General features: G+C 43.0%; 1 protein-coding gene across 1 annotated transcript in view; it reads right to left on the bottom strand.

Annotated features, from left to right (window-relative positions):
- Positions 1-25315, bottom strand: part of DNAH9 (dynein axonemal heavy chain 9) — a 1128006-nt gene that overhangs the window by 802683 nt on the left and 300008 nt on the right. Inside the window, exons 27-29 of the mRNA XM_029600235.1 lie at positions 15198-15354; positions 10436-10540; positions 6149-6306 (exon numbers count right to left, since the gene is read on the bottom strand). Coding sequence (XP_029456095.1) covers positions 6149-6306; positions 10436-10540; positions 15198-15354 — 420 coding nt within the window. The remainder of the gene's footprint in view (positions 1-6148; positions 6307-10435; positions 10541-15197; positions 15355-25315) is intronic.

Here is a 25315-nt window from a genome sequence, read left to right as displayed (position 1 = left end):
AGGGGTGCAATGATAAATTTATGTACTTTCAGGAGAATATAAAAGACAGGCATACGAGGAGAGGTTCAATCAAAAAATGGGCCTCCCGTGATGAGCGTCAGCTGCCTGTGTCACCAGCTCAGAAATCTGCATGCTCAATTTACTAGCAGGATCTTCTGAAAGTGGCAAGTAATAAGAGCGATCAGCTGTCTGTGTACTTCAGAGGTATACTTCGACAAGTCCATCAAGACAATCTCTCCCTCTTTGTCTGCTGTTTTTATGATGTTGGAGGAATCAGAGAGAAGAAATTTAATAGCCTATCATTTCTAGTAAAATTCTGAAGCAACCATTTTTTCTTATCCTCAAAATGTTTTAGGTAAAAAAAAAAAAAAAAAAGAAGTCTCTCAAAGGATGTCAGTAATGGATCTGCCGAATCAGGTGGGCCCACGAGGATTTTCAATGAATCTGAAATGTCAGGTGTGGAAGGCCTGGTGGCAAAAAAAGAGCTTTTTAAAGCTCTCAAAAAATACTGAAAGAGACGAGTTTCGAAGGGGTCATAGCATGGAGAAGGGATGAAGGACAGGAACTTCGAGGACAAAACCTTTTGATGTGCTTAAGGTTTTGGAGGAAAGATTGATTACTAAAGAAGGAGTGGTTATGATCATGGATCCTTTTGAGCTTGGTGCTATGATCTGGTTAAATGTGGAGTCCTTGGGCAGTAAGGCAGTTGCAACCGCGTGGGCATTGTTAATGTGGTAAATGATTTTCGGAACGTCGGTCCAAAAAAGTCAGCGTATTGGTGAGACAAAGGAAGTTGAAGTAGTGGATCATGAATTCCCATCTCCAGAGGCTATGTCTGAAGAGGATGAGGATGACGATGAAGAAGAGGTAAAGGTAACCTTTTTTCTTAGGAGTCTTGGGATTGGACATCCATGGGTAGATATTTCCTCGTGTATAGTCCTGTTTGTCAAGGATAAACTTCTTATATTCCAGAGGAGCAGTAAGTAATCAAACAAAAAAAAAGTAAGTAGCTAGGAAGGGGTTAGGGGGAGGAGAGGGTAGGAAGGTTAGGTAGGGGTATAGGGAACTGGGAAAGCCCTACTCCTGTCACTGCACATGGACTTTTAAAAATTTCCTTCCCTGCGCGCGGAGGAGGCCATCCGCCCGCACATGCATGCATGGATGTTAAAATCTGCCACGCATGTGCATGCGGATATTGTTTTTCATAACAAGCGCACATGTTATAAAATAGCCGCGTCCATGTGGACATGCTGGGAACCGCGTGCACATGGATGGGCACGTTGTCCTTTTATAATCGACCCCAAAATGTTCTATAGTTTCACCACTCTGAGAAATGTTTATTAATTTAAATGATTTCTAGACCACTAAGCAGTTTACAATATCCATAAAAGACAGTCCAAATAAATTTATACAAATAACTCAAAATTAGAAAACATTTTAAAACATATAAAATAATAATAATCAGATAAACATATAAAACAGGTGCCACTTAACCGGATAAGTCATTTATCTGGCTAAGCTTTAGGGAAAGATTTGTCCTTCGTCCAATTCCCAAACTTATCTCAAACCTCTCCCCATTGTAGAATGGTTTAATTTAGTCTCAATTACTTATCAAACCACACAAGTTCCAATTACCATATCTTTCCTGTAGTCTTCTAGATCTCCTTCTAAAAGCAGCTCACTTGAGTCAGCAGAAAACACAGCTCTTAATACCTTCAGCGCTTTCCCTTTGATAATGGACAGGGATCCATTCTTCACTGACACCTCCACTAGCTAAGGGTCTTCCATTGTGAAAGACACCCTCCCTCCCAATGACTTGGAGTCTGGGTCCCTTGGTTCCAAGGGCACCTGGTTCCAAAAGAAACAAAATTAGACTGAAACAAAAGGAGGAAAAAGAAAACAGACAGGAAGTGTGAAAAAAAGCTTCCTTGTCTCTCAAATAAGAGGACAATCAATGAGTCAAAAACAACTCAAAGTTGATACTCCTATACAGTGGAGGTGAGATAGAGAGCCAATAGAATCTACCCCTGATCTAACCTTACACAGGGACACCCCAATCCTCTGTGAAGGGGTATCAAGGCTCTCACAGGAAAAATTTTCAAAATGGATCAAAAAGAGTAAATAAGCTTAAATAGGTGAAGCGATTGACTCAAAGTGGGAAAATCAAGAAAACCTTAGAAAATTGCACAAAGCACATACACTGCAGACTAACTGAAATTCAGCTAAGAATCCATGCCCTAAGATGGTGGCAGGGGTTTATAAGCTGCCAGAACTCACCATCTGCAGCTCTCATTTAAGGGAGTCAAACCCAAACCTCTCTTTACAAAATCTCTCTGATCCTCCCCAGCTAGTTACACTCCTTCTGATAAGGAAACCAGAGGTTCCTTACAAGTATAAGGGTCTTCAGCAAGATGCTGCCCAGAGTGGTAGAGCCCTGAAACGATATGCTCTGAGCCTTCCTTTACAGTGAACTAAAATCCAGCTTCTTAACATGAGGACCATGAATTCATAACACTGGTGGCTAGGGCATGATGAAGAGGCCCTCAATCTTCTTGTCTTCTCAGTCTTACTCTCCACACTTGAGCCGACACCAAGTCTCTGAGCACTCAACTAAGGAGCAGAAAAGAGTTGGTACTAACCTTCAAGCAGAGGCTTTGAACCATCCATGCATCTCTAATTCGCAACTCTAAGATTCTGGGTTGTATGAGCTTTCACACCATCGAAAGTGACCAGGATCGGAAGTGAGCTTTGTATTTCGGTCACAGACAACATTGCACCAACATCAGAGATGTCTAGCCCAGAGTCTTTGGCAGTGACCTTCAGAAAACCATGGAGGACATCCGCTTCTCTGTGACCCCTTTCACAGGGGTTCATGTTTGATGACTGTAGAGATGGGAGAATCCTGTCTGCAATCCCAGAACCAGGGATCTTTCCTCTAAGGACTGTTATTTTTTGTTCTGTATCTGTTGAACTACCTTATTTTTATTATTTGGTAAACTTTATGTTTATTTGGAAAACACAGTGTACACTGATCATTTTTAAGCATGATCCCCTTTAGGTTCCTACAAGTTTATTCTATCCACATCATAGAATCCAAGTAGGGATGTGCAGGCAAAACGTTTTTGTTGTGTACGCAATATGTATTCGTGGGGGGTCAATTCCGTTTCATGCGGAAGTATGGAGAATTCAATAAGTTGTCGATCTGTAAATACGTTACTACTAAATTAACTACAACCCCCCACCCTCCTGACCCCCCCCAAAAACTTACCAAAACTCCCTGGTGGTCCAGCGGTGGGGTCCGGGAACTCATTCAGACCCTCGGTGCTAGTTTCATCATGGCGCCGATAGTCTTTGTCACAGGGGCTACCGGTGCCATTGGTCAGCCCCTGTCACATGGCCATCGGCGCCATCTTGTGCTCCATGTGACAGGGGCTGACCAATGGCACCAGTAGCCCCTGTGACATAGTATGGGCAAAGGCTATCGGCGCCATTTTGAGTCCTGGCGTCTGACGGCAGGTCGCTCTGGGACCCCCGTTGGACCCACAGGGGCTTTTGGCCAGCTTGGGGGGGCCTCCTGACCCCCACAAGACTTGCCAAAAGTCCAGCCGGGGTCCAGGAGCGACCTCCTTGCACGCTGGCTGTCCTATCCCAATACTCAAAATGGCGCCGATCGCCTTTGCCCTCACTATGACGGCGATCGGCGCCATTTTGAGTATTGGCGGGACGGCGATTTTGAGTCTCAAAATGGCGCCGATCGCCTTTGCCCTCACTATGACGGTGATCGGTGAGTTCCCGGACCCTACCGCTGGACCACCAGGGAGTTTTGGTAAGTCTTGGGGGGTCAGGAGGGTGGGGGGGGGTTTAAATTTTTATTTAGGCCGAATAAAACAGAAATCTGTTTAATACGTGGGGAGTCGCGATGCAAACAATGTTAGGAATTATCAGGAAGGGAACGGCGAATAAAACGGTGAATGTTGTAATGCCTCTGTATCGCTCCATGGTGCAATTCTGGTCACATAAGAACATAAGAAAATGCCATACTGGGTCAGACCAAGGGTCCATCAAGCCCAGCATCCTGTTTCCAACAGTGGCCAATCCAGGCCATAAGAACCTGGCAAGTACCCAAAAACTAAGTCTATTCCATGTAACCATTGCTAATGGCAGTGGCTATTCTCTAAGTGAATTTAATAGCAGGTAATGGACTTCTCCTCCAAGAACTTATCCAATCCTTTTTTAAACACAGCTATACTAACTGCACGAACCACATTCTCTGGCAACAAATTCCAGAGTTTAATTGTGCGTTGAGTAAAAAAGAACTTTCTCCGATTAGTTTTAAATGTGCCCCATGCTAACTTCATGGAGTGCCCCCTAGTCTTTCTACTATCCGAAAGAGTAAATAACCGATTCACATCTACCCGTTCTAGACCTCTCATGATTTTAAACACCTCTATCATATCCCCCCTCAGTCGTCTCTTCTCCAAGCTGAAAAGTCCTAACTTTAGTCTTTCCTCATAGGGGAGTTGTTCCATTCCCCTTATCATTTTGGTAGCCCTTCTCTGTACCTTCTCCATCGCAATTATATCTTTTTTGAGATGCGGCGACCAGAATTGTACCGCATCTCAAAAAAGATATAGTTACACTAGAGAGAGTGCAGAGAAGGGCGACCAAAATAAGGGGAATGGAAAAGCTGCCTTATGAGGAAAGGCTAAAGAGGTTAGGGCTGTTCAGGTTGGAGAAGAGATGGCTGAGGGGGGATATGATAGAGGTCTACAAAATCATGAAAGGACTTCAACAAGTTAATGTAAATCAGTTATTTACTCTCTCAGATAATAGAAGGACCTGGGGGCACTCCATGAAGTTAGCAAAACAAGTCAAAGAAAATTCTTTTTCACTCAGCGCACAGTTAAGCTCTGGTATTCATTGCCAGAGAATGCGGTTACAGCAGTTAGTGTAACTGGGTTTAAAAAAGGTTTGGATAAGTTCCTAGAGGAAAAATCCATAAACTGCTATTAATTAATAAGCAATAGTAGCTTGAGATTTATTTAATTTTTGGGTTCTTGCCAGGTACTTGTGACTTGGATTGGCCACTGTTGGAAACAGGATACTGGGCTTGGTGGAGCCTTCGTCTGACCCAGTATGGCTTATCTTATGTTCTTATGTTCTTAGTAACTTGAGCTAACATGACTTAAGGTCACAAAAGTAAAACCTTTACACCACACAAGAAGCCAATGTCCAGAGCTATTTATTTTTCTATAAGGACTGCTCAAAGCATTATTTAGGCTCCACCATGGAGCCTCCAATTCACATTTCATCAAATCTGTGCTATCAGTTAGAGATGTGAATCGTGTCCTTGATCGTCTTAACGATCGATTTCGGCTGGGAGGGGGAGGGAATCGTATTGTTGCCGTTTGGGTGTTTAAAGTATCGTGAAAATCGTGAGCCGGCACACTAAAACCCACCCCCGACCCTTTAAATTAAATCCCCCACCCTCCCGAACCCCCCCCCCCAAATGCCTTAAATTACCTGGGGGTCCAGCGGCGGTCCGGAACGGCAGCGGTCCGGAACGGCCTCCTGCAATTGAATCGTGTTGTCTTCAGCCGGCGCCATTTTTCAAAATGGCGGCGGCCATAGACCAACACGATTCAACTGCAGGAGGTCGTTCCGGACCCCCGCTGGACTTTTGGCAAGTCTTGTGGGGGTCAGGAGGCCCCCCCCAAGCTGGCCAAAAGTCCCTGGGGGTCCAGCGGGGGTCCGGAAAACGATCTCCTGCCGCGAATCGTTTTCCGTACAGAAAATGGCGCCGGCAGGAGATCGACTGCAGGCTGAAGACAACACGATTCAATTGCAGGAGGCCGTTCCGGACCGCTGCCGTTCCGGACCGCCGCTGGACCCCCAGGTAATTTAAGGCATTTGGGGGGGGTTCGGGAGGGTGGGGGATTTAATTTAAAGGGTCGGGGGTGGGTTTTAGGGGGTTTTAGTGTGCCGGTTTTCCTGCCCTCCCCCGATTTACGATTTTTTGACGATAAATCGGGGGAATTGATATTGTATCGTGGCCCTAACGATTTTTGACGATTTAAAATATATCGGACGATATTTTAAATCGTCAAAAAACGATTCACATCCCTATCATCAGTATCCGGAGACTTACCTGAAGAGAGCTTTCAGATTCTCAGGTAGCTCTGTACGTCCTGCATACCCTGGGTTCATTGTGATGAAGATGCCGACAGAGGAAATCAAGTTTATCTCCTCACCCAGAAAATTGAATCGTTTTTTCTTGTCTCTTATGGCATCCTGTATGCTTTTCACCTGTAGAGAGTAGACAAATAAATCCAAATTTGAATGTTAACTAATACATGTGTTTGCTGTTGCTAACATTCAGTTTATTTGTTTTGATTTATTTCACAATATGGGTTTGAGTGGAAGGTGTCTGTCAGGAATTTACTTGATTTGATAGTAATACAATTAAGTTTTGCTTTGTATTTTATTTTAAAGTAGGGGTTGGAATGGAGGGTATTAAAAAGTATGGGTGGGACCTTTTTTAGGTTACTTAGATTTATGTTTTGTGATTTTTTTTTAGTTTGTCCATATTTTTATAGTAGTTAAATGTATTTGTGGCACCGTGTGCAGTCAGAATGGCCAGAGAATAGGTACAGGCTAGGCTCTGGCTGCACATTTATGAACTTGAATTAATTCATAACTGAAACTCCTCTTTATATCTTTGCAGCTTATAAACAAAGCAGCAATATGACAACTTAGTCTTCTCAGTCTGGGCCTTTCCTAAGGTTCCTACTGTTTTTCTGGGGGCCCCTGCTCCCTCCTGAGCTTGGCTAGATATACCCCTTCCTAGCGGCCTCCTCCCGGACCAGGATTCCCTGTTGTCTAGGGGTTAAGGTGGACCAGGCCATATCTCTGGATCCGCTTCCTTAAGGTGGTCTGGGTTTTCTTGTGCATACCCCTTCACATATCCTCCCTCTCATTCCATATCATGATTTATAAATTGATATGCTCATCACTAATTTTGCAATTTGATTTGAAGTTATTGTAAACATTTTGCCATTTTTGTACATTATGAAATAATTAGTTAGAATATAAAAATACTTGTGTTTTATAATTATGAAATTAGATTTTAATTTTTTATTTTGGCTGCATTTTGACAGAACTTATTAGGAGTCCATTTTGTTGTGATAAAGTCTCTTGCCAACCAATCAGTTCTTGAACCAGTTGCTAACTAATGAGTCAACCATACTGCCAGTCAGTGTCAGGCATACACACACACATTCCCCCAGATGCAAAGACACACACACTACCCTCCCAGATACAAACATTTTGCAGTTGTGCTGTTCATGTGTTTGCAGATGAGTGCCCCCTGCTGCAGCACTATCAAATCATTATGTAAAGTGATTGCTGGCTTCCATCCTTTTACCAGCCTGCAGCAGCTTCCTCTTCCTTCCATTCCCATAACCACCCTTTCTCAGCACCCCCCACACTCCAAGAGACTCATTGGTTTCACAGCCAGCTGCCCTTCTCAGAGCTCAGATAGAAGCCTCACCAACACTGTACAGAAACTTCCTCCTGGTTCACCGCCTCCCTTTCTGTAACCGTAGCTTGCCTCCACTTCTCCAATGCCATTCCAGCACATTCCCACTGGCTCTGCTCACCTATTCCAGGGGAGGGGTACCAGAAGTGATGTATGCTGTCTCTCTGGGACTTAAAAAATTATTAAGCCCTGGCCAAGTCTGAGGAGAGCTCCTGACCTAAAGCAGCACAGCTCAGAAATGAATCTTGCTTTCCCCATGTGCAGCCAAGGCTGGTGCAAGGTTATTAGGTACCATAGGCAAATCTTATAGCCTTACACCTTTATAGCCTTGCCCTCCCCCACAGACAACTGAAAATTATGCATTTATAACAGATTTTATATGAAAAAGGACATTAAAGTACAGTCTTCTTCAGCAAAGCATAGAAAGATAGAAATATGACGGTAGCAAAAGAATATATAGCCTACCTAGTCCACCCATCTACCCAACTAAGTTAGTTTACCAATTCCCATCACTCCCTCAGTCATCCCCTGTGTTTATTCCATGCATTCTTTAATTCAAGTATTGTTTTTGTCTCCAACACCTTCACAGGGAGGCTGTTCCATGCATCCAAAACCCTCTCCCGAGTCTACCTCCTTTCACCCTTATCATCTGAAAGAGGCTTGCTGCATGTACATTAAACTTTTTGAAGATACTTAAATGTCTATCATATCTCCCCCCTCTTCTATGGTATACATGATTAGATCTTTAAGTTTGCTCCCATATGCTTTAGAATTAAGACCACTGACCATTTTAATAGCCAACCTCTGGACACATTCCAACTGGTTTATATCCCTTTGAAGTTGCAGTCTCTAGAATGTACACAGTATTCCAAATGAAGTCTCACCAGCGACCTATTCAGGGGCAATATTACTTCCCTTTTTCTGCTAACCATTCCTCTATTCAGCCAAGCATTTTACTAGCTTCTGCTGCTGCTTTATCCACCTGTTTGGCCACCTTAAGATATGATCATCCCCTGATCCTACTTTTTCATGCTTAGAAATATTTCACTGCCTTACTGTACTTTTGTGTTTTTGCATCCTAAATGCATAACTGCAATTTTAGCATTAAATCTTAGATGCCAGACCCTAGACCATTCCTCGAGCTTCGCTAGATCAGTCCTCAGTTTTCACACCTTCCTGGCTGTGTCGCTGTTGCAGATTTTGGTATCAGCAGCAAAAAGAAATCTTTCCCAACAAACCTTCTGCAACATTGCTTACAAAAATGTTGTAAAGACCCTATCCAAAGACCAATCCCTGAGGTACACCCTGAATTCCATTTTAACTACCTTTTGTTACCTCCCACTCACTTTCTAACCATCGGACAACTCTAGGGCCCATTCCTAGGGTGCTTAATTAAATTATAAATCGCCTCTGTGGAACTGTGTCAAAGGGCCTTTCTGAAATCCAAGTACACTACACCTAGTGCTCTTCCCGCTTCCAGCTCTCTGATCACCAAATCAAACAGACAGATCAGATCTGTCTGACAAGATCTACCTCTGCTAAAAGCATGCTGCATCGGATCTTGAAATCCATTGAAAGCAATCCACTTTAAAGCAACTAAAAGGCAGAATATAAATCAAATCAAATATTTTTTAGCAGCAATTCCATTAATTTGTTCATCACAGATAGACTTACTGACTTGTAATTTCTAGCCTTCTCCTTACATTTTTACGAATAGAAACCACATCCACCAATCTCTAGTCCTGTGGAACTACTGATTCTTTAAAAAAAATAAATAAATAAATAAATGCATTAACAAGGTCAGCCAGCAAGTCTCCCAGAACTTCTCTAACTTCCCTTAATACCTGTAGATGTATCCCATCCAGCCCCATCGCTTTATCTACTTTAAATTTACTTAGCTCCTCACGAACACACTTTCCTGAAAACCAGTTGACGTTTACCTCACTTCCATTCTTATTTGTGTTTTTATTTGGTCCTGCCCCGATCCTTCCACAGAAGTATTGAACAGAAGTATTTGTTAAGCAATTTTGCATTTTCCATGTCTACACATTTCTCCCCTTCACCTCCAAATCTCAAAATACCACTTTTGCACTTCCATCTGTCACTGAAATATCAAAAAAAAAAATCATATCCTCCCATTTTGCCATATTTGCTAATTTTTCTTCAGTTTGATTTTTTGTACTTCTGCCTACTTTCCCATATTTTTTTTAGTTTTTCCAGATATTGTGCCTGTCTTCCTCTTTCTGTGATCACATGAGCTTATAAACACCAAGCTTTTTTCTTTTACTGTTTTCAGCTACTACTTTAGAAAATCATAGTGGCCTCTTTTTCTTCCAAACACAAAAGTTAGTTGCCTTATCTCCTTTTTGTTTTACACTCGGGTCTGCTACTTCCCCTAACTCTTCCAGCTAACTCTTTGAGGTACTCCCCGAAGTATAGGAACCTTACCTTTGAATGAACTTTCATTGCCTGTGCACTACTATGGAACCACACCAACCGGTGATCACTGGATCCCAGATGGATATTTTAACATCTAATGTCATCCCCACGATTGATAAGTGATTTTTGTGTTTAATATCAGGTTGAGTGTAACAAGTGTTGTGTGTGGGCTTACATTACATTGGATTATCGTTGCGTAGTTTAAGCTTTTTTATTTCTTGCTTATTTTATTTCTGTCTTTGATCCTCTCTTAGTGTTGGACCTGTAGGAAATTAACCTGGTGAACTTTTCTAGTTATTTTTCCATAACAAGCATTTACCTGTATGTACTATATATGAAGTTACACATTTTTTTTTAAATGTAATCCTCCTATTCATAGCAAGATTTCTTTCTGAAACAAGGAGTGACAGCTCTGGTACTTCCAGACCGATGCTTCGTCTCCCAGTGTGGCTCACGTACCTGAACTGCTACAACGGAGAGCACTTCCACAGATATTCTGTTAAACTCATCGAAACAACCCCAGGCTCCAGTCTGTGACAAGCCTTTATAGATGTTCCCACAAGACTGAAATAAAACAGGGCACAACAGAGAGATTACAACCAGAGTAGGAGATGAAGAAAGGCTCTGTCCACTGGTGCTGCTTCCATATCCAAAACTACTCCCTTACTTACATGTGGTAAATAAAATTTGTGCAGTTCTTCAAGCAGCCACATTCTACATCTCCACTGAGCACTGCAAGATGGTAAACAAGTGACATTTATACTGTGATTGATCCAACTGGTCCATATTAGGAATGATTTCACTATCAGCATTCAGTCACTGCTGCAGATAGCAGTGAATGCAATGTTATTCAGGCTGCACTTGCACACCTGCCAACTGATTCCAAGTCACCCATGTAACTTTGAGCTTCATTCTGGTGTTCTAACACCCATCCCAGGGTACAGAGGTCTTTGTAGCATGAAGTAACTACAAGTCCCAGAATGCTCAGGAGTAAGAGAAAACAAGAGCATTAGCCCAAACTCATATAAACAACCATAACAGCTCATGGATTAAGAGACCAACAAGAATATTAAAAGAGCTAGCAAGTTCTTTGTAGCCAAATAACTACAAAAGTCTTATTTTTATGTATAAATCTTCAAATATATTACAACTGAATTTACTTTTAATAAATTTGAGGATTTGTAAATACTAAATAATGCTTTGTAGGAGTATATGATTACAAAGAATTTACCTGTGCTTTTGATGTTCATGGTAGTACATAGAAACTTGAATATGAGACCCCTAGACATATATGAAATTATTATTGGAAGGATTTAATTTTTCACCTTGAAGCAACTTGAAATTTCTCAATAAAAGAAACAACCCCCTTTTCTTTGGTAGTTCCAATGCTGATTGTTTATTTTTACTTCTTTTAGTTATTTGGCTTAATGAGCTCTTAAGAATATCATTGCTTCTAGAGGTCACACTAAAGAGAATAAATTATGCTGGAGCAAGCTCCTTTAATTTCGTTTTTGAAATGTTTTATTTCATCACGCAAGCAGGACTTCTGGTCAAACTGCAAACATAACAAACCTATGTTTGTTTATAGTATTGACACAACCCTGTTGTTCTATACATCCCTATATAAGAAATATCATACAGTTATAGGATCCCTTTTCTGAAGAGCGGACAGACTAAGTTTCAGCACAGAAAAGTTAAATGGCCATAAAAAGTACCTAAATAAGAGGAAGCAAATGTAAACAATTTAACAATTGTTTAAACGTGGTTAATAACTTGGATGGAAAGTAATGGGTTAAAATTAAATACCAAAAAAAATTGAGGGTTCCTGTGGGTTGGAACTTCAAAGCCCTTTTCAGAGTCTGTTAAGGCTGAGTTTTAATGATGTTGTGTTCAAATTACTGACAGAAGTGAAAAATCTGGGTGATATTCCTTATTCTGCCCTCTCTATACAGACTCAAGTGTCCATGGTGATAAGAAAGGTCTTTGGGCAGTTGAAGCTTAACAATCAGCTCAGGCTTCACCCAAGACCAGGGGATTTATGGACAGTGATCTAGGCCATTGTGCTTAGTCACTTAGATTATTGTATTTCTATTTATGTGGAATTGCCTAAAAGAATGAGTTGCAAATTGTTTAAAATCAAGCTGCAAAGACAGTGACAGATGTCAGTGGGAGAGAGCCATCCCTCTCTATTTTATTCATTGCATTGGCTCCCAGGAGTTCAATGCATAAAATTCTAAATTTATGCTTAATATTCCATGCTATCAAATAGGCCCCAAATATCTTATTGATAAACTTGACCATTATCACTTGTCATGACCTCTTCGATCCAGTTAAGTTTTGAGACTTGTGGTCCCTTCCAAAAAAAAGTATTTTGTCTTCTAAAGACAAGGGAAAAAATATTCTTGTTTGGAATATGCTTCTACTCATTCTGAAGGAAATCACTGAATATTTGATATTCTGCTGCAAACTAAAAACCTGGCTGTTTAACCAGCAAGTAAAACAGTTGGTTCATCTGGTAAATGGGTAAAGCTATAAGAAATATTAGGTATGTATTATTATTAGTGGAATGGCTGTTTATCTTCATGGGTACAGAAATGATAGTGGCTGCTACATATATTCCCTTTGGATATAGGGTTTGAGATCAATACATGATAGGTTTGTCTTTGTTACTATATAATTGTATTCTAAAATTGTAATGTCATTATGCTGCACTGTAGATGAATGTTTTATTGCTGTTTGATGGAGCATGGATTATGTGTTCAGCATCTTGTTAATAACTGTGATATTTTAAATTGCCTGTTTGTAATCCACTTTGTATAGGTTCTTTCCAAAAATGCAGAATATAAATTTTTAAATTTAATTAAATTCAGTCTCTATGGGGACTTTTTCCTGAGGCAATAATCAAATTGTTTTGCTTTGATTATTGGTGAAACCCCAAGGGCAAATGAAGTTGGTACCAATGCAGGCAGTTTGATTATTGCCCACTATGTTTCCAAGTTTCTCAGCTCTTCATAATCTTACAGAAATATCAGCAAACCAGGAATAAATAACCCTAATTATATGTGGCTTTACAAGCAATGAAAGCCACAATGAAATTGGCCGATACAGCTACTTTTCTGATGGAGTAAAAAAAGAAGAGTTTGACTTTATAAAATTGTAACACTAAATAATATCAATACAAATTATTGAGCAATGTATCTATCAGAAACACTCTTTGCGTAATTATGCAACGCTGCTGAGATAAACTGCAACATGAACTCCACACATATTACATTCCATCCTAAGACACTGCCAATGTGAATTGCAGCTTGGGCTCTGCACTTATAATAGCCCACCCTGAAACTGCACCAACATGAGCTGCAACATGAGTTCCAAATATGTCATATCCCACTGTGAGAGATCAAGGTGAACTACTAAATGGGCTCCATGTGTATCATATCCCACAGTGAAACAGCTGCAGTACTCTAAACACAAGCAGCCACAGACAAGGAGATGAAAAGCTTTAACACTAAGAAGCAGGCAGTAACCATGAAAATTAAGACTAAGACCTGCCCCCCCTCCCCTAACCACACACTGGGAGTTATACAGCTCCCAGTGATAACCAAACGTCCTATGTAAGTGATGCAACCATAAGCAGGAAAGACTTATTTTAGGAAACCTCTCTTAGTTAGGGAAAAATATTCTTATTACAGACTATTATAAGAATTATTACTTCCACAAGAAGGCACTCACTGGGATTATGAAAGGATGTTCCTAGAGGCAGAGAAGCCCCCTTAGGTGGATTAATTTATCCAGGGACATATTTCACTCAGCACTGCACCTAGGTGCTGATTCAGTTTCATTGCATGCCACCCGCCCACACCCCTACTCAGGCAAACGTCTGAGCTGTGGTGCCACCCTACAATTCTCTCCCTTCGCCTCCCCCCTCCAAGGACCTAGCAGCTATCCTAATAGGTCAGCAAACGCAGAGACTAAGCCTGTGCTGCAGGAAGCTCAGAGGTGGCTGGACCTGCATATGTAAGCTCAGTTCCTGTCATCACTAGCCTACGAGGATCACCACTGGAGCAGAGGTAGACATGCTTGAAGGAGCAGAGAGAATGAAAAGATTTAAGAAAACTTGGAGTGGTCAAAGATTTGGCAGCTGCGATTCAATGCCAAGAAGTGCAGAGTTATGCACCTGGGATGCAATAATCCAAAAGAGCTGTATGTGATGGGGGGGGTGAAAGACTCATGCATGGAGCAGGAGAGGGACCTTGGGCTGATTGTGTCTGGCAATCTGAAAACAGTGAAGCAATGTGACAAGGCAGTAGCTAAAGCCAGAAAGATGCTGCATTGCAGAGAGAGAGGTATAACCAGCAGGAAAAGGGAGTGATAATGCCCTTGTACAGATCCTTGGTGAGGCCTCACCTGGACTACTGTGTTCAGTTCTGGAGACATTATCTTAAAAGGAAAGATAGGATGGAAACGGTTCAAAGGAAGGCAACCAAAATGGTGCGAGGTCTGTTTCAGAAGACCTATGAGGAGAAGCTGAAGGATCTAAATATGTATACACCTTGGAGAAGAAGAGGTACAGAGGAGAAATGATACAGGCCTGACATGTATTAATGATGCACAAACTTCAAACCTTTTCTGTTGGAAAGGAAACAGTAGAACTAGGGGTCATGATATGACGCTTCAGGAGGCATGACTCAGAACAAACATCAGGAAAGATTTCTTCACAGACAGGGTGGTGGATGGCTGGAATGCCCTTCCAGAAGAGGTGGTAAAGATGAGAACAGTTAATGAATTCAAAAGGGCACGGGACAAACACTGCAGATCCCTAAAGTCTTAAAGAAAGGGATGGTGTAACATTTATGCATCGGGGTAATCTGCACAGAGCGGCAGTTACTTCCTTTAACAGAATGCATGGGGATAACCCACACAGAGCAGCAGTTACTATTCTTAACAAAACACACGAGGGTAACCTGCATGGAGTGGCAGTTATTACCATAAGCAAATTGCTGGGCAGACTAGATGGACCATTTGGTCTTTATCTGCCATCATCACTAAGTTACTATGAGGTTTGGAGATTGGGGGCACCTTCAGAAGTCCAGAGCAGGAATGTAGGGCAGTGGGGCATGGGCAAGAAATTAGCCCACCCCCCCCCCCCCCAGTTGGATGGGTGATATGTACCTGTATTCAAATGCTGGGGGTCAGTTTACGACTCCGTGAAACCACTCACCTTGTAATCCATCTGTTCCGAGCAGTTGAAGACATAGACCATGATACCCAGGGCTCGTCCTAAGTCTTTGGTTGTCTCAGTCTTGCCAGTTCCAGCGGGTCCAGCAGGAGCACCACTCATGGTCAGGTGAAGAGACTGGGTCAGGGTGATGTAGCATCTAATGTAAAACAAACACAAAGCACAGCAAGTGTTAATATAATGGCAAAAAGCTACAGCAGCTCCTGGGGGGGCGGGGGGACCTTCATTAGCTCACACTAGAAAAGTTCAAGGAGGATGCAGAACTTGCACCTAAGTGGGTGCATAGTGCAGAAGGGTTAACACCTGAGCAAGCAGTGAGCAACAGAGCCCTTGTAGTGTGACATGAAAAATGCCTATGAAAAAACGATGAGCTTAGCTAAGGGGGGCCGTGAAGAATAATACCCTCATGAAGCAGTAAACAAATGGACCCATCTCAAAGCAGGGACAGATTTAGGATTTTGCTGCACCTAGGCACTTTTGATGCTTTTGCCCTCACCCCCACTTCCTATAAGGGGCAGTTTCAGGGTAGCAGAAGATTTGTTTTCTGCTGACAGAGGTGGAAGGCAGCAAATCTTAGCCAGCCTGCTGCCCTAGGCATAGACATAATGGTGCCTGACAAATCCAGGGCTGCCCCAAAGAGAAAGAATGGAACCAAACATCCACCAATTCCTCTCCAACACAGCAGTAAACTAGCACTCAATGAAACATTCATAGAAACATAGAAATGATCAGTAGTCTTCATTCTTAAGCATATGAGGCCAGATAAAGGTCTAAACATGGCTACCCTAGAAGAAAAATTATTTTTCTATTTGATTTATTAATATCTTCTGTCAGTTTCGTTATTATCTTCAGTGCCTACACAATAAGTGGACCAATATTTTTAAAAAATGTTTAGAATTCCATCTAAAAAAATTTTTTTTTTAGAGAAGGCAGAAGGTTTCATATATAGTGTAGGCGTCCCTGCACTTATTTTGTAGGCACTGACACAAGATATTAATAAATCAAACGGAAAAATATTTTTTATTCACAGTGATAGAACAGTTAGTTCTGTTCTTGGTATGATCATATATTAGTGGATCACTGTTTTTTTGTAGTGTCTATATATACCCTAGAAGAAAGGCAGGATAAGGGAGATATGATAGACATTTAAATACCTCCAAAGTTTCCAAGCACAGAAGTGGGCCTTTTTCAAAGGAAAGAAGGTTCTACAACAAGGGGTTGTGGGATGAGGATAAAAAGGGGTAGACTCAGGAGTAATCTTAGGACATATTTCTTTACAGAGAGGTAGTGGATGCATGGAACAGACTCCCTGTGCAGGTGGTGGAGAGAAGGGTAGTATCTGAATTCAAGAAAGCATGGGATAAACACAAAGGATTATAAAGCTGAACAGTTGGCGTGGATGGGCAGGCTAGATGGGCCATCATTTTTCTCTGTTTCTAATTAAGTTACAATATTAAATCTGACTTCTCTTTCATCTGCGGTTTTTGGGTGAGTGAGGGGTCTGGAGTAAGTGGCAGAGGGTATAGGTAAACTGGCGAAAGTCTGTGTCAACTGGTGCTTGGAAGTACACACACAAGTATTTTCACACGTGACATATGCACATACATCAGCTAACTTTATAAAATACCTGCCACCATGCATAAACTGAGGGTTATTACACACACATTACAAATATTTATCACACACAAAATCCATTACAGACTTATGCGTGCATAGACATATACCAGCCTAATTTTGGAGTGAAGATATATAGTACCATATAATGGTGCAGCTTCCAATGCACAGTTTATAAAATACAAGCATAAAACTTTAAATTTATTTATTTATTTATTTTGAATTCTTATATACAGACATTCCTGTAAAGTACACAGATCATACCGGTTTACAGTGTAACAGAACTATCGCACTGACTTATGCATGCATATGCTGAGTAATGCCCACAGTTGAAAATGGCCCTTTTGAAATGGATATGTTAAGCTCTGTCTTCAGTATTACAACTGCAGCACAGCTTGTCTCACAGGCTCAGTCAGACGTCCAGCTACACGTAGGCTTGATGGTTGAAACCAGGGCTTAATTAGTAGACAAAAAGGAAGTCTATCTGTGGAGCTGGGGAAGGAGGCCAGGTGTGCCTCTCGACTAAATACAGTCTCTCATACACACACACAAATATATGTGAACACATTCTTCATACTCTATCTCCTTATCTCAGCAATCCTTCATCCCCAGCTGCCTCCAGTGTTTCATCACAAGGAATTCTTCGTCCATCAGTGCTCAATAAGCACTGGTGGGCAAATGACAACTAGGGGTTAAACTCTGTTGGAGGCTGCAGATGGAGAGTTACAGAGGTAAGGAGGGTGGAGAAAATGGAGAAATTACTGTTTTCCTGATAATTTCCTTTCCTCTAAGGAAAGCAGGCCAATACACACAAGTGGGTTATGCTCCTCTACCAGCAGATGAAGACAGAGTAAAACAGATTCTCCGACCTCAGGGACAGATAGCCCTGGGCCAATATCAGCCTGCCAGTATTCTCTGCAAAAGCCAACTATGGACAAACTGATTATACTTGAATAAAACTATTAACAGACAACCACTCAACTCCAACCAAATGGGAACACTGAGCTCAGTCAAAATAATTAACATGCACTAACCATAGGGACTGCTTATGGCACTTACCAGTCCAGCAAACAAAGTTATAGAAATAGCACTCTGTTGTCCAACCTAAGGGCCAAACTAAAAGCAAGTAGGGTGGGTTGTGGATTGACCAGCCTTCCCTTAGAGGAAAGGAAATTATCATGTAAGTAGTAATTTCTCCTTCCACTGCACTCAGGCAGGCCAATCCACACAAGTGGGATGAACCAAAGCTGTTACCAAAAAAGGGCGAGAGGCTGCCCATGATCCCATCAACAGGACATGTACAAAGGCCGCATCCTCCTAGGCCCCACATCAAAGCGGTAATGCTTGGAGAAAGTGTGTGTAAGGAGGACCATGTTGCTACTTGGCAAATCTCGACTGGAGAAAACTGAAGCTCTGCCCATGATACTGCCTGAGCCCTAGTGGAATGCACCCTAACCTGTCTAGATAATGGGACACTGGCATCCCCAAAGGCGGCTGTGATTACTTCTTTTACCCAATGGATGTTGCCGGTTCACCCTGTTTACCTCCAGCATGGAGCACAAACAGACAATCAGACTTCCTTAAAGATTTAGTAATCTTCAAGTACCACATCAGATGCTGCCTGACATCCAAGGCATGCAACAGATGATAATCACTTTCATCTCTATCCCTGTTCAGCATGGGCAGGAAATAGTCCGATTCCAAAGAAACTTAGAAACCATTTTTCAGCAAAAAGGAAGGTACCGTTCTATGCTGTACAGCCTCTGGAGTTATTCATACAAATGGCTCACGACATGAAAAAGTTTGCAGCTCAGAGACCAGTCATGCTGAAGAGATTGCTACAAGAAAAACTGTTTTCAAAATGAGCAGCCATCAAGAGAGGCCATGTAGTGGCCAAAATGTGAAGCCCACCAAAAAACTCAAGATTAGATTAAGGTCACAAAGAGGCACCTGTGGCCATGAGGACGCAGATGCTTAACCCTTCAAAAACCTGGACACATCTGGATGGGAAGAGCTGCTACCTGCACCTTTAGAATTTTAAGGGCCAAGCCTTTAAGCAAGCCTTCCTGTAAAAATTCCAGTACCACAGGAATTTCAACTTTGAGAGCTGGTGTAAATAGCAAGGTTATTTATTTATTTATTTAGAGGTTTTTCTATACCGAAATTCGTTTTCACATCTCGGTTTACAAAGAACAGATTAATAAAGTAGAAGGAAAAAGGAAGTACATTGAACCGGTAGAGCTTAATAAAAGCAAGTAGAAATAGGATAGGCAACACACATGATTCAACATGGGAGGAATATTTACAATTATTTTTCAGTCGCAAGAGGCATGAAGCAGGAGGTGCAGCAGGCGTAGCGGAGGGGCGGTAAGAGGGAGGAGGAGCAGGGGAGAGATGGGAAGTTGGAATTATGTGAAAGCCTGCTTGCAAATCCAGGTTTTTAGCTTTTTTTTTTTTTTTAATTTCTGTAGGCAGTGCTCTTGGCGCAGGTCAGGGGGCATGGAGTTCCAGATAGTGGGCCCAGCAATGAATAGTGCACGTTCTTTTGTGGAGTTGAGATGAGTGAGGTTGGGAGAGGGAGAGCGAAGGGTTCCTTTGTAGGTAGATCTGGTGGGTCTCTTGGGGGTGTGAAACTGTAAGGAGTTCTGGAGCCAGTGTATATCCTGATTATGGAGGGTTTTGTGAATAATTGTGAGGGTTTTGTAGAGGATTCTGAAGGAGATGGGGAGCCAATGGAGGTCTCTAAGGATAGGAGTAATGTGATCTCTCTTGCGAGTGTTGGTAAGGATTCTCGCTGCAGAATTTTGGAGCAATTTGATGGAAGCCTTAGGGAGGCCTAAAAGAAGGGCATTGCAGCAATCGAGTTTGGTGAAAATTATGGCTTGTAGGACCGTGCGGAAATCATTGGAGTGTAGTAGAGGCCTTAGTTTTTTTGAGAGTGTTTAGTTTGAAGTAACACTCTTTCATGATTGAACTGACGAATCTCTTAAGGTTTAGGTGATTGTATATGGTGACTCCTAGGTCACGTACATTTTGCGATGTGGCTGTTGCTTTGGGGGGAGGGTTTACGTTGGAGATGGTCATAGTGTTATGTTGGAGTGAGATGATGAGGAGTTCAGTCTTGGCTGTGTTGAGTGCAAGGTTAAGGTTAGAAAGAAGGACATTGATAGTGGAGGGTTATCATCCTCTCAAACACTTTCCAAACTCTAACATAAGCTAGAGATGTAGAAAATGTCCTGGCGCAAAATGGAAATCACCGCAGAAGAATAACTATGCTTCAGCAACTGAGCCCTCTCAAGGGCAAACTAAGACAAAACCAAACCGGACTGTTGTGCAGAATGGGCCCCTGATGCAATAGATCCTTTCTGAATGGCAGTCAGAGGACTGTCCACCAGAAGTCTCTGATGATTGCCCTGGAGGCCATGGTATGCCAATCTGGGGCCACCAGAATTACAGTTTCGGTCAAACTCACAATCTGAGCTTGCCTATCAGCCAAGGTAGGAAAGCATACAACAGCCCACTCTGCGGCCAGACCTGAACGAAAGCATCAATCTCTAGTGCCCTCAGATCCCTTCTGTGACTGAAGAACTGTGGTACCTTCACATTGCAAGAGGTCACCAGCAAATTCAGATATAGGTGATCCCAGCAAGCCACTGAGTTGAAAAGCTTCATCTGCTAATTTCTGGGTCCAAGTCTTACCTGCTGAGGAAGCTGGCCTGAATATTGTCCTTCCCAGCAATGTGAGAGACATAGGTCCTGGAGCTGACACGCTGCCCACAACATGAGCGCATCTACCTCCACAGACACCTGTTGGCTTCTTATTCTGCCTTGATGATTGATGAGGGCCACCATCATGGCACTATCCGACATCATCATCACCGCTCGAGCTTCCATTTTCTCGGTGAACCACAAGCATACCAAATGAACTGCACAAGTATCTAACCAATTGATGGTCCACTGCCATTCCTCAGCACTCCAGCGGCCTTGCACCATCAACTCTTGATAGTGAGCCCCTAATCCCAGAAGGTTCACATCTGTCATAAGCACCAACCATTCTAGTGTCTCCAAGAAAACCCCCTTCCTGGAATGATCCACTTGTAACCACCACTGTAACTGGATGCTCACCTCTAATAGCAAGTGGAATCTCATCATGTACTATGACTGCGGATTCCACCGAGAGCGCAACGTGCAATGAAGGGGCCACATGTGCACCCTCATCCAGGGGACAACGTCTAATGTGGCTGCTATCGACCCCAGGACTTGCAGATAAAACCACATCAGGCAAATCATTCTTCTCAGGGCCTGAACCTGAGAAATTAACTTCTGAATGCAAACCTCTGGCAGAAACACTCTGCCCTGCCCCATATTGAATTGCATGCCAAGATACTCTAGTGTTTGAGACTACTGTAAACTGCTCTTGGCAAAGTTCATCATCCAGCCTAGTTCCTGAAGCAAGGAGATCACCTTGCGAGAAGCCAAGTGGCTCTCTTCAACCAGTCATCTAGATACAGATGGACAAAATGCACTCCTTGAGAAGAGCCACTGCCGCTACCACCATGCCCTTGGAGAAGGACTTAGGCACAGTTGCCAGGCCAAAGGGCAGAGCCTGAAATTGATGACATCCCAGAATAGAAAAGGGTAGAAAATATTGAGGTTCCTGGTGAATGGGAATATGCTTCAGTCAGGTTGAGAAACATTAAAAATTCCCCTGTTTGCATTGCCATTGTTACAGAACTTAAGAGTTTCCATTCGGAAATGAGTCACACACAAATGCTGATTGATACCTTTAAGACCCAGGATGGGCCAACAAGACCCCTCCTCTTTCTTGGGAATGACAAAATAAATGGATTTTCCTGCAATCTGGAAATAGGAATCAAGCCTTCAAATCCAACAGCCTCCTTAACGTAGTCTCCACTGTCACTCTCTTCTGTAGAGTGCTGCATGGAGAGACCATAAAGACATCCAGATGAATTTGAGGAAATTCTAGAACATAGCCGTCCCTCACCATGTCCAGGAACCACTGGTCCATCATAATCTGGATCCACCTCTGAAGAGAGAGATAGATAACTGCCTATCTCCTGCACCAATAGGTGAGCCCTCACACCTTCATTCTGAAGATCAAGGTGCTCCAGTCCCGGTGCCTGTATCCTTACCCTTCTTTCCTTTTGTCTTTATTTATTTATTTTACAACAAGCAATACCCAGTAGGGAGATGTATGTCCACCATCTGCTGGAGATGGAGAATGCTGGCAGGCTGACATCAGGGCAGGGCTATATGTTCGTGATATCAGCAAGTCTGTTTTATTCCATCTGTCTGCTGGTAGAGGTACATAACCCACTTGTGTGGATTGGCCTGCCTGAGTGCAGAGGAAGGCACCCCTTTCTTTCTACCCTCCTCCATCTCTCTGCTCTTGTGATCTTGGTTTTCCATCCCAAGCCCTCTCCATTCCCCCTGCCCTGTCCCACCCTACCATGATTCCTCCTACGGTCCTAGAACACCTAAGTCTCATCCCCAATCACTGGTGGTCCTCAAGTACCCCCAACTCCGATAGTCACTAATTCACTCTCTCCGGATAATTATCCTCTACAGCAACTCTCCTCCTCTCCCTCCTTGGCCAGTAAGGCATAGGCCTCCTCTGAGTCAGAATCAGCTGGTTATCTTCTGTCTTGGGGAGGTGGAGAAAGACTGATATGTACTACCTGTTCTACTCAGTATCTTCGGACAGTAATTCAAACCATACATACAGCTCTTTGCCTCCTTGTAGGAGAAGTAATGTCCACATGCTATCCTTACTCGCTCTCTCCCCTCATCAAACACCCTCCTATCCCTTTCCCTTCACTCATTTATCTAACTTACAGTTTGTCCTCCCCAATCTTATCTCATTCCTTGCAGTCCCTTTGATCCCCTTCACTCAGACCCCACAACCTCTCACATTCTCTCCCCCACAACCCCTACAATCCTCTTACTCACTTGTTTGTCCCCCTCACTCACTTGCATCATGGTTGTCGGTTACGGACATCAGTCACCTGCACTCACACGCCTTGAAACTGCTTACTAGTTTTTTGGCAGACAGTTCCACTTTTCTTTTTTTGGGGGAGGGGGGGAGGGAGGGCAGCACTAAGTGCCATTTTGGAGACTGCTGTGAAGCAAATATAAAAAAAATAGAGAGATACACCTTTAGGTGAAAAATGAAGGAAAGAGAGAGAGAAATCTGTCCGTGCTCCCATATGGATGAAAGACAGATGACTGCATAGAAATAGACCTGTGGAGGAATTCCTGCACATGCTCAATTGAGCCAAAAAGCCCTACTAGCTAAGATAGAGAAGTTCATTCATTGCTACCAGATGGTGTCAACCCTAAGATCATGGCTAATTCAGACTGCTTATCGATGAAAAATTCCAAATCCATATTGTTAGTATCTATCTGGTGGAGTGCCATTTTTCCATGTGGCTGTCAGGCCACGGCGGCTAGTCATAGGATAACCCCAAGACAGGAGAAGCACGGGACTCAAACAGGGTTGGCCAGGCCTCAGAGTCTTCTGCTTGTATTGGCTACCTCCCCTTCAGGTTGAGCCCTCATGTTCTTGTGGCCAGCAGGACTTAGCTGGAGGTGCACAGGGTGGCATCCAATAAGGCAGCAAAACAAGGAACAGAACGTTGCTTACAAATATACACAGATGCACAAAATGTAAGATGGGACAGACAGAAAAACATAATAGCAGGCCACTTCATAGGGCCAAAGGGAACTAAATAGACAGGGAAGCACAATACTGATGCCACTCTAAAAACAAAAGGCAAAGCAAACAGAAAGCCAACAATGCTATGGACTGTGGCAAGGCAGAACTAGAATGACTACAAACATGGAATACAGAAAACTCCAAGAAGAGGCAAGGTATAACCAGTAACGCAGGCTTAAGACATTGCAATGCTGTATCATGGAGTCTTCAAGGCAAAAGCCTGTGCAGTTCAGACTGCAACCCACCGAGGGCCCCTGCAGGCAGGAGTGCCCGACTGCAGCCAGGATCCACCCACATTCTCATTAGTAAATCTCACAGAACTGACTGAATCAAGATCACTGCAGGTTTGAAAGTTGTTTCCAAAGTTTAAAGTAGTCCAAAGACTTCGGCACAGGGATCTTTGGACCTACAGATGTGGACTCAGATTGCTTTGCCAAGCTTGTACAGGAATTTCAAGTACAAGAGGTCATTTGGTGGAGATGAATGGGCAGCAGATCAGATAAGGGGTTTCAGGGGATCCCCACTGACCTTTTTCTCGGAGCCAAACAATAGAGGAATACTATCCCACAACCTGATGAAGATAAAGGTGATCAGGGTAGGGTCCACTGTCTTCTCGTCAGAGAATACTCCCAGGACATGCTCCAAATGTGTTGTCCCATGCTCTCTCCTAACTAGATTCTTCCTCAGAGAGGGATGGTACGCCCAACTGATAAGAGCTTGATCCCACCACTGGGACTTCTAATGAGAGCTCCTGCGGCATGGAGGCGAGAGGGACTCTCCCCGGGGAACAAATCCAACATTCTGGACAAGAAAAGTTGAAGGGTGCCCTCCTTGTCACTACCCCCAATGAGATAAAGAAAGTCTTCATCAGTTTAGCCACTTGGTATAAGGAGGATTGGGAAGAGACAGCCTCCTCTGAAACCAGTATAATGTCACCCTCCTGAAAAACTCCTACTGGACTCCAGGAAGGGGTTCCTTCCTAACATAACTATGCTGTGGTCACAGAGTCCAGAGGCACAATGCAGCCTCCAAACAAAATCCACAATTGAGAATATTTGGGCTTTGGTGGAGACAAGGATGCCAACATAGTGGAAGATTAAGTGTAAGGAATCTCCTCCAGGACACATCAAGTTTTGTTTCTGCCTTGAGTGCATAGATAATGATAGTGCATGGTCCAATGTGTCTACAGCGCCGAGGGCTCATGCTTCAACAATCCCTGCTTCAATGCAGATTTATGCTATAGTGCATGGATTGCACCATCAGCTCTAACACATGGTGTTTCTTTTTCTGCATCAACAAGTCCCGCAAGGAGGGAGTAGCAGTCCCACGAGTGCAGAGAGAGACTACTCCCAACACTTTTACATCTTGCTTAACCCCTGAACTACAGCAGATCCGGAATCTGGCACCACAGTTGGGGGAGCCATGCTCAACTCACCTTATAGGGAGCCCAAAGAGGTTCCACTTTGAGGAGTGACTGACTTTTCACTGACCTGCAAAGTTCTTTCAGCCTCCAGGCCCTGTTCCTCTGGAATATTGGTAACATCCAGCCACAAAGATAGCAATTTTCTGAGTCTGAATCTGAGTTGCAGCAGTCTGTGATGGACATCTTGTGGCCACACAGTCCTTGAAGCCACTGGAAGTGGCCTTCTTGAAGTCAAACATCTTTTTTTTAAATCTATTTTGGTAGCATTGAAAAGTGCTGTTGAGGGACTGCCAAGGCAGCTAGGCAGCTTGAAGCAAGTTAGAAGAA

Source organism: Rhinatrema bivittatum, chromosome 4, assembly GCF_901001135.1.
Source record: "Rhinatrema bivittatum chromosome 4, aRhiBiv1.1, whole genome shotgun sequence".
NCBI lineage: Eukaryota > Metazoa > Chordata > Amphibia > Gymnophiona > Rhinatrematidae > Rhinatrema > Rhinatrema bivittatum.
The sequence above is the reverse complement of the archived record's forward strand: the minus strand, read 5'-3'. Positions and strand labels throughout refer to the sequence as shown.